The sequence below is a fragment of the Ammodytes marinus genome (assembly GCF_949987685.1).
Source record: "Ammodytes marinus genome assembly, chromosome: 2".
NCBI classification, from domain to species: Eukaryota; Metazoa; Chordata; class Actinopteri; order Uranoscopiformes; family Ammodytidae; genus Ammodytes; species Ammodytes marinus.
The window spans coordinates 20,193,303-20,213,914 of NC_137231.1; the positions used below are offsets into that span (position 1 = coordinate 20,193,303).

At 39.4% G+C, this 20,612-nt stretch overlaps 1 protein-coding gene across 1 annotated transcript; it reads left to right on the forward strand.

The window, feature by feature from the left end:
• Positions 1-11,173: 11,173 nt before the first annotated feature.
• Positions 11,174-20,089, forward strand: LOC307268235 (G-protein coupled receptor-associated protein LMBRD2B-like). The gene is made up of 18 exons (XM_080050784.1): positions 11,174-11,274; positions 12,567-12,819; positions 13,058-13,152; positions 13,881-13,979; positions 14,077-14,244; positions 14,355-14,565; positions 14,720-14,794; positions 14,910-15,014; positions 15,147-15,330; positions 16,321-16,502; positions 16,684-16,817; positions 17,023-17,128; positions 17,475-17,572; positions 18,247-18,350; positions 18,629-18,675; positions 18,815-18,923; positions 19,317-19,410; positions 19,528-20,089. The coding sequence occupies exons 2-18, from the start codon at positions 12,646-12,648 to the stop codon at positions 19,583-19,585; spliced, it is 2,043 nt and encodes a 680-aa protein (XP_079906910.1). The 5' UTR covers positions 11,174-11,274; positions 12,567-12,645; the 3' UTR covers positions 19,586-20,089.
• Positions 20,090-20,612: the final 523 nt, after the last annotated feature.

Genomic DNA, 20,612 nt, shown 5'->3' on the forward strand with positions numbered 1-20,612 from the left:
AATAAGAAAGGACCTTCTTGTTTCCTCCTGTCCCTCTCAGCCTTCCTTTCAAATGGTTTTTCATGCTTGATAGGCTCAGGCAGATTGGAGATTCCTGTGGAGATTGAGTCAACACAGAAACAACAGTCCCCTCCATCCATCAAAAAAATTATAATATGGAAGACACATTTATTTTGGCACATCACCAACAGACCCGCTCATCAATCAAGCTCAGTTTGCCTTTATTTCTTTATTTTGTTCATTTCAGTGCTTTAAACATTTACACCACACAAAGTCCACCTTTTTCTAGGATTTTTTAAAGCTTAACATAAGTAAATATTTACCAAGTGCCAATGGTGCAACGGGTGCTCTGCCCCTTTGGGCAATGAAAGGTACAATCTGTGTCAACAGTGTTGTGTGTTTTAACTCTGGAGTTTTTTTTTGCAAACAAGCTGACTGGGATAGTAAGCTACGTGAGAACCATAAAAACTCAATGACTAGCCGAGCTCTGGAAAACAGAGACGCAGTGGTTAGAAAGTGAAACAGTGCCACGGAGGATGATCTAAACACGAGCCTGCCTGTTTGGGCCTGAAGTTTAATTTGGCAGCAAAATTTAGGGATTCTCAGTTTGTTGTGTGCGATGTGCTGGACACTGGGGGTGTGTAGCTACAGAAAAGTTTGTTGAACTGTTGGTGAATGAATCTGGAGAAAAAAAGTGGGGCAGAGAGAAAAAAGTGAGAGGCAGATTTCAAGGAATAAATTCTGACTCATACCAAGGGAATCCATGTTTTGGCAGATATGTTGTGAAATGTTTCAGCTGTCAGTCATACTGCCAAAATATATTTTAAGAAGGAGTTTCATATATTAACAGTAGCTGCACTTGCACAAGCTTAAGGGAGAGTTCACTCTAAAAGGCAATGACACTTTTTTCCTCTTCCCCAGTATTTGAATCCATCCAGATTAGATTCGCCAAAATAAGAGTTGCAGATTATTTCAACACAATGGAGCTGTAACCTTGCAGTGAACTCTTTCTTCCCTTTCTGTAGACATACGTTGTTATAACTACACATAAATATATTATACAATTACTGATTGGGCCACATTATACAACACTATCTTGATAAAGACTAGCGATGGAAATGTATAACATTTTATTGTGGACTCATTGTACCTACAATTCCCTCCTTTACATTTTAGGAAGGGCTGTCTGTATCATGTGTTGACAACACAAATAGTAACATTAATAGGATAGTTATTAGATCAGGAGCCTAATATTAAAATTCTTAAGTGACTGTTTAAGGCAGAACACTACAGGCAAATATATATTATCATTATTATTATTTACATGTAGCCTTCCCCAGCCAGCTACAGGTCAGTTTTGAGATTTGGGCGTATTTTACCTCCATGACTTCTCTCACTCTAATGGAAATAACATGTCCAAAATAAAGATAGATGGTGTATGTTTGTTTACATCTGTAGTCAAATAGCTAAACATAACATTTAAACATAACATTTCGGGGGAAATATGCTACTGTTGTGTGGTGTAAGTAGGCTAGGCTAAATTAACTTGGGAAGTTCTGTGGTGGTAGCCTAGATAATATATTTTTTTAATCCTGTTCACCTGCAGTTCCTTTGCAAGTGTATGCAAACTTGTGCCCTTTAATTAATTAACGCCTAGTTTTGCATATCAGTGTGGATTGTGATGATATTACTTGATGTCAATTTATTACTTCAGTACAAATTTCACTGTATTATCGACTCCCCTTAAGTAGCCTAGCTAAAGTAGCATACACATTAGCCTGTATGTATGCCCATGATAATTTATGTAGCATGTAGCTCATGCATGTGGGCTAGCAAAACACAAGTGAACTATTTTTGTTTTTCTCCTTTGGTTAATACGCTGTAAACTCAAGGCACTGGGTGCTCATTTTTTCAACCCCACTCACCTCCACATAAGCAAAGAAAAAATTCAGCAACTGGGATAGGAACTGAGAGGTGTGAATGTGCTGTTGCTTGTAATGACAAGTGTGTGCTGACTGTGGGAAATCGACAGTCTAATCTCCCGACCTTATATTTTTACGTTTTTTTTTTTCAATAAATATATTTTTTTACCTGGAAGCTGCGGGCAAATAGCCTATATCCGATTCTATTTGTTCACTTTAGCCTTTTTCAAGCAGCCTAGAAGAAGGGCACTTTCTCTACTAACCATTGCCTGTTGATGACCTTTCCAACATGGTAAAAAAAACATTGAATGGATTGTAGTGGATATGTAGGCCTATGGATTGTATATTGTATATTTATTTATTTATTTATTTAACCTTTATTTATACTCGAGATATCAATTGAGAGGTGACCCTCATTTGCAATGATGTCGAGAAACAAAAACAACAATACGTTTACACAATATAGAATGCAAACACATCAAATACATCAACTGGTATAGAGAGAAAAAATAAATATTTAAACATCTAGACAGAGGTGTAGAATGGCTGGAATTAAAATTAAATTGGTAAAAAAAATACAATGCAGCCTAATTAAAACAGTTACAGGTAGAGTTTGATAGATTTAAGATAGTATGTTTAAATTGGTTAAAGGATATGATTAATTTGTTGCTGTAAGTTGTTCTAGGAGTCAGGGGTACTGAAGCTAAAAGCTGTCTTTCCAAGCTCAGACCGTGCTTGTGGGACATAAAGCATAAACATGTCAGTGGAGCGGGTCTGATAAAGCCTGTCTGAAATTTGCAGCATTTCTGTTAAATATAACAAAATATTATTATTAAAAAATAAATAAGGAAGTAAATATAGGCTAGTAGGCTATAGCTAATTAATTGTAGGCCTATATAGGCTAGATATATTGCATATAAAGTGATTATAACACAAGGTACGCAAACGCAACAGATTAATTTAATATATTAATTATAGAGCTGTGGAATGAGTTTTATACTTCTTCTTACTCCTTTTCAGGCATTTCAATGTAATATACACTCACCAGCCACTTTATTAAGTACACCTGTTGAGTTGCTTGTAAAAACACATGGCAGCAACTCAATGCATGTAGGCATGTAGAAGTGTTCAAGACAACGAGCTGAAGTTAAAACCAGGCATCAGAATGGGGAAGAAAAGGGGGTTAAGTGACTTTAAACGTGGCATGGTTGATGGTGCACGGCAGGATGAATCCACGCTTTCATGTTGTTTACGCCAAATTCAGACCATACCATCTGAACTTCGCAATTAAAAATGGGACTCCAATGGAACTTCCAATCTGCTATTGTCTAATATTGTTGAGCCTGTGCAAATTGTAGCCTCAGGTTCCTGTTCTTAGCTAACAGGACTGGCACCCATTGGGGTCTTCTGCTGCTGTAGCCCATCTGCTTCACGGTTAGACGTGTTGTGCGTTCAGAGATGGATTCTGCATACCTTGGTTGTAACGAGTGGTTATTTGAGTTACTTTTGCCTTTCTATCATCTCGAACCAGTCTGCTCATTCTCCTCTGACCTCTGACATCAACAAGACATTTTCATCCACACAAATGCTGCTCACTGGATATTTTTCCTTTTTCAGACCATTCTCTGTAAACCATATGGTTTGGAGTGAAAATCCCAGTAGATCAACAGTTTCTGAAAAACTCAGACCAGCCTTTCTGGCACCATCAACATTGCCACGCTCAAAGTCACTTAAACCCCCTTTCTTCCCATACTCGGTTTGAGCTTCAATAAGTTGTCCTGTCCAGGTCTACATGCCTAAATGCATTTAGTTGCTGCCATGTGATTAGCTGATACGTTATATGTGTTAACAAGAAATTGAACCGCTGTACCTAATATAGTATAATTGTGTATCTGTAATTTGTCTCGACGTCATTGTAAAAGAGGGTAACCCTCAATTGATCTTTCGAGAATAAATAAAGGAAAATGAAATGAAATAAAGTGGCCAATGTGTGTAATATGCTTTATATTTTATATATGTTTTTTGGGTTTTTTCGTGTTTTTCATTTTGTTTTGTATTTTGGCAAGTCTGAAATAAATGTATTCTATTCAATTCAAATACTTAAAGCTGGGGTATGTGATTTCTGATTGGTCAAAATTAACATGAGCGGTACACTTTGACCAATCAGAGCGAGGCTCCAATTTATTTAAATTTTTTTGGCTGTTGGGACTGTCCATTCACTTTGGCACAGACGTTGTTGGTGTAGAGCGTTTCAGGGAGGGACCAAAGAGAACAAGTGGAGCGGTTGAGGTAGTTGGATTCAAATCTCTATCCCAACTGCTATTTTCTCCCCAAATTCTTCACCCCAGCTTTAAGATAGGCCTACCTGATATACTAAGCTAAGTTTAGTTAACTTTAGTTTAGACAAACTGTAGGCCTGTTAGTATTCCACTTGTCATTGTTCCAGGGATGATGACATCAGTCATTCAGTTCACCTTTTTGGATAAGAAGGAAATATTGTGTATCGTTATTTACCAAGTTAGCATTTAGCTGCCAAAGTCCAACCTCCCAAAACTGCCTGCAGACTTTGGTTGTATCCTTTAGCTCAGAGAATTGTCATCACTAGCATCACAAAAGTAATATGTTGTTGGTAGCATAAAAATGCTGTTCATTCAATGATAGGCATACATACATATGGATAACTGAGATGCTGATTAACAAAGTATACACTCCCTTCCCACTTAATTTTATAACTATACAATTAAACAGATCTAACACACATTTGACATTTAGAAACTCAATGAATTCAGTTATTGTTAGTACTGGGCAAAACATTAGAAACATATCAGTACAATGCAGTCCAACACCCCTGCAAACTGCAACTTAATAAACACATAGTTAGAATAATTCTCTGACATTTTCAATCCAACCTAAAAGTTATTATCATCTATACAGAATTTATGGCTGGGCTGTCAAATTTAATTGCATTATATTTTACAGGTTTACCTAATAAAATTACCACTGACTGAGTGCATTATTTGCTTGGTATTTTTGATGACAACACGCTCCACATCATGCTGCATGAGATGCGCTTGTGGCCATAGGCTCAAAGGAGGAAAACATGAGTTTACATTTTTGCAAAAAGTGTAGAGAGTATTGAATAGAGCAGCCTGTTCTAAATCCCAAGACAGTGATGAGACATTTATTTGCTCTTAACACAAACAAAATGGACTGCTTTGCTGACTCTCTATCCATAATTTGATTTGGTCTGTGAACACTGCTCACGTGTCTCTATTGCACAATCATCCCTGAACACTCGGACACAGGCATGCCAAACCGCTGGCGTTCACATCACATCAATAAACCTCAGATCATCTGGAAAGCTTTAAATCAGGACCCCCCCTCACCCTCACCGCAGTGACCCACATGGCAGGCGTCACATAGCTATCCCAAAAAGCAACAACAGACAACAGCCTCCTTTGTCCTCAGTGAGCAAAGCAAAGGCATCGGCCGGTCAGCTGCAGAGCCAAACTTGTAAATTGAAGAAAGGGAAAGCAGGATCAGGGGATTATGTCGTAAAAACACGCAGCAGCAGCAGCAGCAACAACAACAGAGAAGCAGGTGAATGTGACACATTGCCATGGATGCTGGTTAGAAAATGTGTTTGGACTGTGTTTGCATGCATTCCTATGTTAATCACATTGTGGGCCTAAAAATCTGTGCATCCTGCGAGGCCTTCTTCCCTGGAGGGATCAAAAGGCAAAGTACAAGAATGAATGTCCCCCCTCCACTCAAAATGTATTTTCTAATTGTCTGAAACTAGAAAAATCAGTTTTTTACATATGGATGTTCCAATGTTCACCTAAATTAATATTTTGCAAAGATGCTTATTGTTTTTCGAAAATAGTAAGAAGAAAAGATCAATACCACTCTTAACTGAAATCTGTACGATGATATATGTTATACTTTTAATTTTTGTTCTATCAGTACAATAACCTTGTAAAAAACAACACGAGGGAATGGATACATGGTTTCCTGAATAATTTTTAACTAGGTATTGGTATATTTTAAGCAGAGTATGCATGTCCTCGCGTCTGGAGAGAATCTTTAATGATTTATTATGTGGTTAAGACATGTTAGAGCAGAGTTAGGGTTGGGCATGCAGAGGTTGCAGTTAACACTTAGTATCTTAGAAAGTAAGCTAGTGCAATATTCTCCTAACTACCTATGTATTGATAAGACAACATGTTTTTCTTTCTTGCCTTAGTTGTGTTTGGAAAAAGAAAACGTTTAAAGTTTACTGCATCTTCTTCCTTTTCTCACCGATCCTCAGTTTAGATCAAACGCTTCCCAGCTCTTGCATAAGAATCGGGGAGTTGAGAAGGACGCAGTAACTCGAATACTTTAGTAAGTAAGAAGTCTGGTCTCAGTTCTGCTAAACACATTACGGGAGGAATGTGGAACCAAATGGGTTTCTGTTTTTCCATCCTGATGTTGAGATCAGTGTATTCATTGCTGACCATGGAGGCCATTTGCCTTTCAAGCTATCACATGTTCTACTTGGATTGACTATAAAGGGATCAAAGAGTAGAAACTAATCATTAAAACAAAGGAAAAAAGAATTGGCTGCTTTTTGGACTTTTGTTTGGCCTCGCAAAAAGGGGAAATATTGATTGCCTGTGGTTACCATCCCTGATCATATTACATAAACATTTGTGGGAAGATTTTCGGACAGTTCTCTGTTGCCGAAAAGTGAGAAAAAAAGATACAGTTTGGTAAACACCTCATTAACTTTTGCACTGTGACTGCACTATATGATGTCATCATCAGCATATACTATTAAAGACCGGGTGTTACAAACACTCCATTCTTCCCTTTCACATACACACATTTTATACACAAATACACATAGGCCATACGCTCAATCTCAGCACCACTGAGTGTGTGTAACTCTAGTGGGCCCAGACCAGTCGTTTCAGATGGGAGTGGTCCACTCTCAGGGGAGTGATGTATACAGGACAGGTTATAAGATCTGCGGTCTACAGTGGCCCTCTGGGGACACATAGAACTGGGGCCACTTTGTTCAGTGGCATCATTGTGCATGAGGGTTTCCCATGGATCAAATGTTACTGACTTCAAACCCAGGGGTCTCAGCGCACTCGTAGCTGTTGTTCAATGGGCACGGTGGTTAGACGAGGCTGTTCACACAGCGTTTCTGACTGACCTGAATTAGGCCACAGCACACAGAGAGGGAGGGGAGCAAGGGGACAAGAGAGAAGAGGAGATGCCACACACATGTATTGGAACACTTGGGCTGAACTCTGAGGAAAGAGAGTGAGCAAAGGCAGAGCAAGAGAGACAGAGGAAGTCTAGACCCTCGGTAACAGCAGCAGACTGGGCGCAGAGGCAGAGTTACCACACAGGAAAAACAACCTGCTCAATAGCATCAATCCCCTCTGTGCCTCCACACCACACGATGTGAAAGAGCAAGATGAGACCTCTTTAAAAAATACAGACAAATGTAGATCCGATAAATGATGTAATCATCTCAAAGGTTGAAAAACATGGTGTGTTGTCATGGATGGGAACATTTGGTAGATAGTGCACAGATTTTAATGTGTGCCAGTCTGCAGTGGAAGAAAAAAAATAAGAATATTTACTCAAGTACTGTATATAAGTACTACAATGCTAAGGTTGAATTTATATACTTTGACTTCACTCTATTTTAAAGGCAAATAGCCTATTGTCTCATTCACTCCAATACATGTATCTGACAGCTTTAGTTCAGATTTGAAATTAATTTATTTGTCAACAGTTTCAAGGTATTTATACCAAATATAATCAATTAATAAACTATGTATTATTATAGATTAGGAAAATAGTTTTTCTTAATGTTTTAATAGACTTTGATGGTTCTGCCATCCTATTATGTTAAAGACTTAACATTGACTTAAAGGTGCTACGAGGAACGTTTGAATATTTCTGAATCAGTCTAATTTTTCCTCTGATGATCATACATGACATGTAACAGCAAACAAGACCATCAGTGGAAAGAATGCTATTTTTATCTTGTTTTTCTTAATGCCTTTGTCATGGATACGCTCACCTATAGGAACAACAGCTGGCGTAGTGAAAACACGACCTCTTTTGTCGAAATGGGGTGCAAGAATTAATACAAACTGTAAGGTCCTCTGAGCACCTTTAGGTATTTGGACAGATGTGACTGATGTTGACGGAATGTTTTATAAATATCTGATTCTCAAGTGAGGTCAAGTGATAATGAACTCAATGGAGTTTACCTGTTTACTTGCAACTTATTGCACTTTGCTGGAGGATGAATGGCTGAAAATCGTTTAATTGTAAGTATCCTATTACCATTGAGTTATATTGTGTCCTTTCAGCATTGAACTTAAGATACTTTGGAACAAGTTTTATGTTTCCCCTAAATAAAGTGTGCACAGTGGTGCCAAGGGGAGCGACCAGAAACCTGAGTTGTTAAAGATGTATTTGAGGCTATCAGAGATTAAAACATGATACCCTTCTCTTTCTTTATTGTAAACAACTGTTCAAAGATGCCCATCTCTCTACAAACAAAATATGAAAACGATAGAATAATAAATGAAGAGAGAAGACAATAGTGTGAAGGAGAGGCAGCTAGTATCTCACCTCTTCAAAGCTCAGTTTCAGTCCCACTCCTTCCCCTCTGTGGGTCTGAACCCTAGAAGTTTTTTTTTCTTTTCACTTTTTGTTGAAAGTTGTGCATGATACTCGTTACCTTAACAGAGGAATGATTGACGGTAAGTCCCAATAGAGATTCTGATAATGATAATAAGAGTAAGAATCTAACTCATCCCCATCAGTGATTGTGTCAGTAGTCTATTGGCTACATCTTATTGTGTGGATGCAATTTATTGTTTGTTATTGAGACATTGGCAAGAAATTAAAAAAGACAAACAAAATCGACTGATTTCATACACTGGCCCTGAAAAAAAGTGTCTTTTAATTCAAGCCTTTCTAATATAAACTTGAAAATTCAAATTCTCAAAAATTGGCAAAAAAAAACATTACCTCCATCTAGTGGTGGCGTCAGGGAAATATCACAAACAACTCCAGTGCAATCATTCATGTCAGGTAACAGTTTGACTGACAGAAATAATTTTTACGAACTCGACAAAGAAAAAAGCTGTATCACTCTGAACTATTCTATTGTGCAAACAAATTATTGCAAATTCACACATACACAGTTTCTTGGGACATGGATTCAGACATGTGCTTGCATGTAACCTGGCTGTCTATCTCCCTGTTTGTGTATAAGGTGTAAGCATAAGTGTGATCCACAGTAGGACAAGGCTCATTACAGACTTAAGGCAGTGTAATGATCTATATCCATGTATATTCTACTACAACACATAAGGGACAACATCTCTTTCACATCAAGTTCATCAATGACAATACTGCAAATATAATAGGGTGTGAATGGTCATAGCAGATTCAACTAATCCGAGAGAGAGAGAGAGAAAAAGAGAAAGAGAGAGAGAGAGGGTTAAGTTGAGAATGTAGGTTGACAGATGGCCTCACTAAGCACCTGCCAATGCTGACAGGTTGGATCTGCACTGTAACCGTTTGGATCGGGGCAAATAGCAGAGCACTGCAGAAACAAGACAAGAGGCAACAACAGAGGCTGCGAAAAGGAGACACAACACAGACTCTAAGAACGGACTACTGATCTACATTGTGCTTTATAATACTGTAAAACCTGTAGATATGCAAACCTGATTCGCTCATTGACGTGAACCCTAAACTAATTCATTGAACCAAATGGAGTTGATGGACAACCCTCTAGAGGACTGGCTGGAATCTCTGGACATCTTTGGGACAATGTGGATGGATGCGCTGGGTGTGTCCGGGGCGGTTGAAGACTGGTCTATTTGTCTGGATCTAGTGAAGCATCTGTGTGTGGACTTGCTAGGCCACATGGACTTTTTACTGGAGCACCGAGAAGCATGCTTAAACCTACTCGGCCCTATGTATGCTGACGACCCATATGTGTGGATGTTCCTTCACAACTGAAATGGATTGATTGAGACTGAGTTTCTCCTCTATTTTTTTTTTCTTTCTTTTTTTAACTTTTAGTTGGAAAGCAATTAGACCTTGAGGCAAATCCAATGCTTTCCATCACAACCAGTGCATGTTTGAGTGCAGCATGTCTAATGGGCACTTTTAAGTTGTCTATATGCTTTGACACACTAAGGACATTTGAGAGATCGCAGCACTGTCATCAGTACACCATCCTTTTTGGTCTCTTTTAAGGGAAAATGTAAGCTTAAATTGAACACAATTTCCAACTTCACCTTTGCTAAATTTTGACAAATTGTACATTAATTCAATGGATGTTTCATATTGAATGAAATGAGAACTATTCTAATTGTAGTGTGCTTTTGTTTAATAGAAACTCCTCGAGTGAATCTGCTGTTGCTGCATGCAATCAAAAAATGTAATAGTGTATAAATGTAGGATAATGAAATATAAATGTGACTGAAAAAACTGTGGAGAAGATCAGCAATTCTTGTTGGGTGAAAAGCATATGAGAACATATAATTTCGTATCACATGAATAATTACGCTTTTAATGGCTAAGACATATATCAAGGCAGTAAATCAATCATCTGATCAAGATTCATGTTCTTGGCTGCTAATGACAACAGGAAGCCTTTTCAAGTATTTTTTTCTATATAATCTGAACTATAAACCAGTCCACATCCGTCGTGATTCTACGTTTGTGTGAATTTTTTGTACCATTGCAATAAAATGTCACAATATACTTAATCTGCTTGATACAATGTTACCAGTTTAATTGGTCACATGCTGATGTAGGTTGACAATTTGGTTGTTTGTTTGTATAACAAAATATGTATGTCTGTAAACACAAGGGCCCTTCTGAAAAAAAGTCCAAATCTACTAACAGGAAGAAATGTAACCGAATTATGTAGTTTACTTAAGTAGACTGTTCTGAGTAGGCTACAATGTCGAGGTAGATTAGTAATTGGTTAACAATAATACAAATTTAATATTAATAACGCATTTGTTGTATTTCTTGTTACGGAGCATTCCTGCATTGTAGCCTTTTTTTAATTAAATAAATAAGATCTGAGTAGCCCACCGCACTACCGTGCAATATATTGGTCTCGCCTTCATTACCCAGAATTCCGTATTTCGCCAGAGAGCGCATGCTGTGCGGCTGTTACGTTACGTAATGTAGTTTCAAAGGTTGTGTACATCTGTCAGGACTCCACGTCTGAGGAACACGGTGTGACAGTAGATTTAAGACAGTTAAGCGGTCTACAAGCATCAGCCCGAGAGATCAAAGCTAAACGGTAAGAGTAGCCTAACGTCGGCCCTGCTTTCTGCTCTCTGTAATCACGGGCTCTTTGTTCACCGAGCTAATCTGAACCGACGGTCAGGACAGGATTCACAATCGGTGACCCCAGTAGATTTGTAGCCTTTAGCTTCTGTTTATAGCTTATTAAGTGTAGCTCAATTTTTCTTTAGGGGTTAGGCTAAACATGAATGACAGACATCTGAAAAATAAATAGTGGTCAACACATAGCCTATTAACTCTTGGCATGATAATAGCCCTAGTAATAAATACTGTCTGAGAATAATAGATTTTTGTTATTGTCACATTGTGTCCAACAGAGCCCAATGTCACTGCCAAGTTACCCACTGTACTTTAAATGTTCATATCAAATGTTTTTCTTGGGATCCAGGAATGAATGTAAGCTATGTTTTTCATTTTCAATGCCGTTGATATTTCCTCCAGTAATTCAATTTGTGCAAGATAATATTGTTATTCACTCAGAATATTATATTGTGTGAGGAAATCAGCAAAGATGAAGCTAGAGACGACATGACTATATTCTCCTTCCCTACAGTAAAGGTTTTAATTTTCAGTATGTATTCTTTATTTATACTGGAGAGATCAATTGAGGGGTGACCCTCATTTCCAATTATGTGGAGTCAAGTCGAGTTAAAGCTGTTTTTAATTTTACTTCATATGTTTGTCAGTGGTCTCACCAGAATTAAAACATTTTAAACAAGAGATATGTCAACACTGTTCCAGTCTGTCATGACATCATCCTCTATACCTATTTTAGGCCAATGTGCAATGTGTGTTTGAATGATTTTAACCAACCCTAACCAACTTAATTTGTTTGTGTGATTATCCCCTTCGAAATGAAGTCCAACGAATCAATAGATTATTTGTGTCTTTGACTCCATGAAAAATTTGCTCTTGTGATATGATAACGTGATAATTGTTTGTGGAACAATTTAACTGAAATGTGAAGTATATTGATGGGCTTAACACGCTGGTCCTATAACTTTTAAACACCCAACATTTTCATGCATTCAGTACACGTATGCCCTTTTACTCTTCTTCCCTCATTTCCCACGCTCCCTCCCTCTCTCCCTTACTCCCTTGCCCTCATTGCGGTGTCATGCATGTGTGTGGCTCTTGGGTGTTTCAGGTCATACTGTTCTCTCCGTGTTATCCAGCAGATAGCAGCTGATATCCAGTCAGTTTGCAGTCTGTCCAATGAACTCCCTTTCCCCTCCCTCACTCTCACTCTCACTCTCTCTCTCTCTCTCAATCGTATCTCTTGTTAAGATTTTCAGTCCTTCTGTGTCCTGCCCCCCTCAAGTCCATCATGAGGATTTCTTGACGTGTGCCCAGTTCATTCATCACTATGAGTGGTGCTGCGCTAGCCGTGGTGGTGGTGGTTGTTTTTCTCTTGGCCCTCTACCTGCTCCAGCGCTATGGAGATTTGCGGAAGCAGCAACGGATGGTCCTTCTAGGGACGCTGCTCTCTTGGTACCTCTGCTTCCTCATCGTCTTCATCCTGCCACTGGATGTCAGCACGGTATGAAAGCACTTCTATTGTTTTGGAGTGTGCACCGCCGACACGCCTTTGTATTGTAACCATAGTTTGCTTTGACTGTCTCAGGATTAAATGAATATGATCTGTGTGTTTTTAATGTAATCTGCGTTTTAGTAAAGGATGAGTTTTAATTGCGCTGCTCTTGCCTCAAGCGTCTCACCTGTAGTGATGTTGTGGTAAGTTGTTTTTCTTGACTGGGTAAACTGTGCTTCTCTTTTAGACCATCTACAAGCAGTGTGTTCTTGACAATGCAAACCATCCTACAAAACACACAAATCAGACGGATGACAACTTATCCATTACTCCAGCGGTCAGGTAAATTAACACAAAGTCTGTTTATTGAGCACTGAGACTGCAGCCTGCTCAGGATAAGGTGTTGTATTCCTCCAGATTGTGTTCCAAGGCCATCCAACACGATGCACAATATGTAATATTTCTTTCAAGTTCTCAGTTGTATTATCTTAAGGAACGACCCAGAGGTCCTTATCAGTTTTAATTGTTGATACTTGAAAACATTTTTTTTATACCTTTGAGGGTTTCTAAACGCATACATTTTGAACTTTAAAGTTATGTATGCAGACTGAGTGAGAGAACACAACATTTCAAAAGGTTGGGATTCCAACAAGCAGTATTGATTTAAAGGGCCAGTTCACCCACTTACACAATTAAGTTGAAATAAAAAAAATTAAGGTGCCCACTATGACACTACGACAATTGCTATAAACAATTTCAATTAGTGCTAGTGTTGGCGCCTTTTACCTCACACTCTGCTGGTGTATGGAATAAGTAGTTTGAGAGACAGTTAGACGATGAAGAGTACACCTTTTATATCTGCCTCTATTGAAGAAAAAGGAAGTGTGGGATTTGAACACTTATTACTTTGGCGACACCCAGTGCATCGACACCCAGTGCATCCAAAAAAAATTGTAACAGCTGTTTAAAGTGGGTTCTTGCATTTGATGCAACTGTTTGTATACATGTTGTACGCTCACATTCTTCTGTGTGTGTGTGTGTGTGTGTGTGTGTGTGTGTTTGTGTAACAGTAAACCAAAGGATTGCGAGGAACCATGGAGTTTTATCCCAGATGGCGTCCTACCAGTGTTCTGGAGAGTTGTATACTGGACCTCTCAGTTTCTTACTTGGTCGGTCACTTGTATATTCCACCTTTTGTTTGTGAAGACAGTTGTGTTCTGGTGTATTGACTCTCTCTCTCTCTCTCTCTCTCTTCTTTGTTTTCAGGCTGCTTTTGCCCTTCATGCAGTCTTACGCACGGTCGGGAGCTTTCTCCAGGATCGGAAAGATTAAAACAGCTCTAATTGAAAATGCACTCTATTACGGCACCTACCTCCTTATCTTCATCTCTCTGCTTATCTATGTTGCTGCTAACCCAAAGTTGCATCTCACTTGGTAAATCAAATGCACCTCAATTATTTGAAAGTAACCTTCTTGGTGTGTGTTTACTAAGCTCCTATGATGTCAGCAAATGTATTAATTTGTCTTTGCAAAAACCTGTGCAGGACGGAGCTCCAGACCATCGGAATAACTGCAGCCAACACCTGGGGTCTTTTCCTGCTGGTGCTGTTGCTAGGCTATGGCCTGGTGGAAATCCCGCGTTCTTATTGGCTCTCATCTTCCCACGGCTACCTGATGGCCAAGTCCTACTTTAAGGCAGCCAAAATGGCCACAGAGAAGGCAGAGGCTGAGGAGAAACTCGCAGATGTTATGGAGGTGAGGTCTATGCTGTGGATGTCTGTCTATGTTCAGGGAAGAGATTTAATAGATGCTGAAAATGAAAGTGGTGTTTTGTATTAGTAGAAATCAATGCACCACTGGCCATTTTTGGCTTGTTTATACTTTTACAATTTGTTTTCCTAATTTTCAGGAGGTAGCAGGCGTCCATGAAGCTGTCAGGTACAACCACTGCCTCAGGAAGTGTGTGGACACAATTGTGACAAAGGTGAGAAATGCATGACGTGAATCTGTTCATTCGATCTATGTGTGCATCCAAAGTGTTTGTGTTTTTATAGTCCAATCAATGGGAGGGTCTTCATTTGAGTGTCATCTCATTTCAGTGTCCCCCTGAGTACCGGGAAGAGATGGAAAGAAGTGGGGAAAGCTCTGGTGATGAGCAGAAGGTCCTCCCCACCAAAAGAAGCCTCCTTTATCTTCATAAAAAAGTAATTATTGTTTTATAAAAAAAAATAAAAATCACTGCGATTTTGAAGGAATCAATGGAAAAACAATGAGAGCGTGTGTAAATGGGAATAACAATGATTTGCCTGTGTTGCCTGTACATGCGCGTGCATCAGGTCATCACTGCAGTGCAGAGACACGGCCAGGCTGAGGTTCAGTGGACCATCTTGTTAGACCAAGCCTTTCATCAAGAAGACGTAGCTAAAAGCCAGAGCAGCTCGGTCCGACACTTCATCCACAGCTTCCCCTCGGCGCACCACCAGGGCTGGATCCATCGGTACATCTACACTCCGGCTGTGGGTGAGTTCAGTCAGTTCCAAAATCTCTCTCTCAACTTCTTAATGTAAGTGCAGAATAAAGGCACTTCTGTTAACCTTGTAATCAACAATGGTTGGGATCCTGAATGCTGCTAGTATTTCCTTACAGTAATCCGTGCGCCCCATTGCCTTTTTTATTTTTATTTTTTTTTGCCACATTTTCGCTTGTTGGAAGTTTTATTTTGAAAGGAACACACCAGGAAATGGTGAAACTACTGCGAAAGCTGCCGGTATGAAGTCAATATGACTCTCAGCAGAGTATTTCTCTATCAGTTAAAGCAGAGAGACCCGAGAGAGATGCGCGGCTCTCAGAAAAAAATAGGCGAGCCTCCTGAGGTAAAGGGGAGCGTCGCTGCAGACGTGCCTCAGACGCGCATCAGCAGTGCGTCTGAGGTTGGATGTGTGCCTGCTCTAGGTTGATTACATGGTCAGTGACAAAAAGTCAGACGCAGACGCGAGGTAGACGCGCAGTAGAGGTAGGATCTGTGCAGAGGCCGTTACACTTCCGTCTTAGTGAAATAATTTATTTAGCTAAGAACGAATCTGGGAAACGCATTCTTCTTTCACAGCGTTCTTAAGAGCGCTCCAAAGAAGTACTTGGCTCCAAAGAGGCTCTTAACGAATCTGGGAAACGCGGCCCTTATGTGTCCCAGAATTTCCCTTATTTAGTTGAATAAGTGGGTTGGTTGTCGCTGCTTTGAAAAAAGCTGCTAAACTTAATTAGACTGCGTTGAAGATTTGAGATTAAGTGATGTTGCAGTGTTGTTTCAAAGGCATTTTCCACACGTTCAAAAACACTTTGGGATATCTCTAACATAAAATGTCAGTAATTGTATGTATGTACAGTATTAATCTCCATGCCTTCTGTTTGTGTCATGTGTGACATTTTATGTGGAACTAAAATACCACTTTGATTGTTCCTTCAACATTTGAACTCATACACAGGTGTGTTTCTGTGTGTTTGTTTTCTCAGAGTGGTACTGGGAGTGTGTGTTCAGACAGGGTTTCTACAGGCTGCTGGCAGTTCTCCTGTGTCTCCTCTCGGCAGCAGTAGTCTGGTCCGAGTGCACCTTCTTCAGCACCCACCCCGTCCTGTCCCTCTTTGCCGTCTTTGTTCAGATGGCTGAAAAACAATACAACTACATTTGTATCGAGGTAGGCATGCACTGGATGAGGCGCATGGAGACTGCTCGTCAAACACAAGAACACATAGTGCCATTAGCCTGTTTTGAAAATGCCCTGTTCTGACATAAATATACATATCTAATCCATCTAACTCTGTGTTGAACTAGCTGCCCTCTCTTCTCTTTCTATTTGTTTTGTTTCTCTCCACCAGGTGGTGTGCTTTGTCAGTATCCTCTTCCTCTGTGTCTGTGTCTACTCCACAGTCTTCAGGATACGAGTCTTCAACTACTATTACCTGGTGCCTCATCACCAGACTGACGCTTACAGCCTGCTATTCAGCGGCATGTACGTTCCTCATAATGTCATAGTATAAGACATTTATATGACACATTACAGGTGGACCAGGCGCAGCACTGTGAAACATGGTTGCACAGAATATTTGTCTTTCTAGCTGTTTACTGCTTGAACAGAGACTACACTGGACTGGAGTGTATTTGTGCAAAGTTTTACAGTGACCGGCATTAAAGGCACATATTTTTTCCCTTTTCAGGTTGTTTTGTCGTCTCACCCCTCCTCTATGCCTCAACTTTCTGGGCCTGATTCACATGGACTCAGCCATCTCACACCAGGACAGAATCCAGACATCCTACACCTCTGTGGGTCCCACCACACACACACACACACACACACACACACACACACACACACACACACACACACACACACACACACACACACACACACACACACACACACACACACACACACACACACACACACACACACACACACACACACACACACACACACACACACACACACACACACACACACACACACACACACACACACACACACACACACACACACACAAACACTGCACAAACACATATTAGGGAATGTTCCCACTCAGGTGTAATGCATGTGTGTAAATGTGAATTGCAAAAAAAATATAACAAATGGAGTGATAAAGCTATGTCCCTCTTTCTTTCCCTTCTTCAGATCATGGGCTCTATGCGTGTGCTGTCTTTCATATCTGATGGGTTCTACATCTATTATCCCATGCTGGTATTGCTGCTCTGCTTAGCCACATATTGCAGGTGAGCCAATAGCCACTACCGACTAAACACTACTTTTATTGTTTTAATTTCTGTGTTGTTCTATTCTGTAAGTTAAGGTTTTTCAGAATACAGTGTCCTCATTACATCATTTGTGAGCGATAGATTTTAAGCTGTAAATATGTCCCACTTAGCATGTGTTTTGGTCACAGTACAAAATAAAAATCTGAGAGATCTGTCTCAAGATTGTTTGTTAATGTTAGCTGTTTAGAAATGTACTATTTGCCAATGTTTCACTAATCGGTACATAATTAACTGTCAATGGTCAGTATATGCCTTGCAAATCCAATATCAATCAGGCTATGATGCTTACATAATGTAGATATAATTAAAGAAATTAATTAATGTAGCGATGTGTATGTCCATGGTGTAATCCAACTCTCAAGCCTGTTGTAAGTGAATTATTATGCAATTGTGTCACACTATCCAGCTCTTGTGTACAAGATTACACTCGTGTATCAGTTTGCTTATGCTGGCCATGTAGCCCTCCTCTGATATGATCAGTGTGATCAGCTAATGGATATGTCACAGTTTGCTGGGTAACAGATGGCTTCGAGGAGGACGCTGCTCTTTAGAAACTTGATTTGTCAAATCTTCTTGTTTATGAAGCACACATAGAATAAACGGTTGTGATTTTGTGTCTTGTGTGTTTGTAGCCTGGGCTCTCGCTGTTTGAACCTCCTGGGCTTTCACCAGTACATCACTGACGATGACTTGACGTCCGACCTGGTGGATGAAGGCAAGGAGCTCATCACAAGAGGTAGTTTTTCCAAATTCAATCACTCACTTTGTCCGATGTGTCTGTTCAAAGGCGCAGTTATTGTGTGGCCCTTTTTTAGTAGTTTGTTTAGCGGTTTGCTAGAAACCTGGAGGACAGACAGAAACATAAGGACATCTCTCTTTATAGTTAGATACATCAGTGGTACACATGAGGTTGTTGTATATCTTAAAGTTACAATCATGTGTTAGTTCACGCTATAGTGTACAAAAATGTGTGTTTTTTTTAAACTATTTGCACTAAAATGTGTTCTTTTGTAGAGCGAAGAAAAAGACAGAAAGCTGACGATGGAGAAAATCGGAGATGGGTTAGAAATGTTTATTTGATCACAACATTTATCTTTTACCGTTTCACAAGAATGTCTACTTAGTTGGCTCACTGCTTCTACTAGTTTGCTATAAGTGTGTGTAGGTATTTACGGGCCTGTTTTGTTGTCTGTTTTTCAGGCCTGGAGGGAGCGGTATGGTGTCCAGGGGGCTACTGGGCGAACCAGAGATGGTTACACTGAGATTAATGACAACCAGTACAGCCAGGTCCAAGCGACCAAGAAAAGTGGTAGGGATGAGAGAAATCTCATTTGATTTGAACCCTTTTACATTTTTCTGTGTAGCTCGCAGCCACCGAAACTGATACGAGAAGACATTTCCAGCAGGATGGATGGCTTGATTTATTATGTATGCACCTTTTGTGTTAGTTTGTCATATCATACACCACTATGCTACTGCCCCTTGCAGCAAACCAAACAGCTGGTCATTTTAGCCATACCCCCCCACCCCCCACCCACCCCCCAAACGGGGTAAACACAGTGTGTGATGTTGGGTTACTTTGTAATATACACCACACATTGACTCTCTGACCCTGCTCCAACAGTAACTTATTCTTAGTTAGCTCCAGTGTTAAGTGACTTAAGGTAAGGCATTGTTTACATTTGTCTCTTGTGTTCCTCAGTCATCACATTCACCAGAAGGAATGGGGAGGTGGACGAACAGCAGAGAGGCTTACTGCAAGACAGTGACAGTGATGAAGGTTCACCAAACAGAAGGTAGATTGAACAGAACATAGTCTAATATATGATTACAATATGAACCCACATAACTTTATCTCGCATCATACAGGCTTCTTTAACCCTTCATTTTCCTCTCTTTATTTGACCCTTTAGATCCACAGGAGGGAGTTACCTGTCACTTTCTCGGACGAGCATCTTTGACAATGTTTGATAGACCGCAGAGGGAAAGCCAAAAAGCTAGCACATGCTGGAAATGTGGGGAAAAAACGACTCAAAATGTGTATCTGAATGTCAAGGGTTGTACAGTACTGTATCTCAGGAAATAGAGAGGGAGGTAATGTATCTTAGACATATAATCAGGATATAGATGACACTGAAATACAAACTCTCGGTAGAGGGTTTTATAGTGTTATAGTTCTCAGCTGATTACTGTAACTGTATTATTCACTGAAAGAGATCACACACTGTAAAAGGGATGTTTCTCGTCCAGAGCCTTAACCTGTTCGTATACAGCCAAAACTTTTTTAAATATATTTTTTTATATTATCTTTCCAGCAATTGTTTTTTTAAAAGGGATTTTAAGTTAATGGATGAGGCAAAAAACAAGACAAAAATCAATGTATGAACTCAAAAGGGGAGACAATAACAGCATAACTTATTTCTTGTTGAATATTTTGTGTTTGACATGATGATGTATTTATGTGATGAAGTCTAGAGCCAAGTATTTTCTGTAATGTTTTGTAATTGCGTGTTGCCCTTTAAAATACAATCCTTACCCATGTTTGAAATCTTCATTTCTTTTTTACACAAATTAAACATGATTTATCATTTAATACACTAGGAGGTAGCACAAAGGGCTTTACATAATAAAATAATGGCCTAACAGGAAGTACAGGAGTAGCCTACTCATTGAGATTTACAGTTACTGTGTCATAAAATGTTTGAATCATAAAAAATAGTCAGTGCAAAGGTCTCCAAAGCTAGTTTAAATGTAACAAAAAAACGTTTATTTTTTTCCACATTTTACCCTTTCAACAATTATTGTAAGTCATTTTGACATTAATTAGGCCTACTTAAAGGGGTTTTAACCCATTTAAAAAAACACATTGTAATATTTATTTTTTTACTTTTAAGAGATACCATTTTAATCTGATTTAGGATCAAAGTCCTATTTAATCAAATGCATTGGACCTGTGTTGAACCCATGGAACCTCAGTGTTGAACGTTTGCCAATGCTG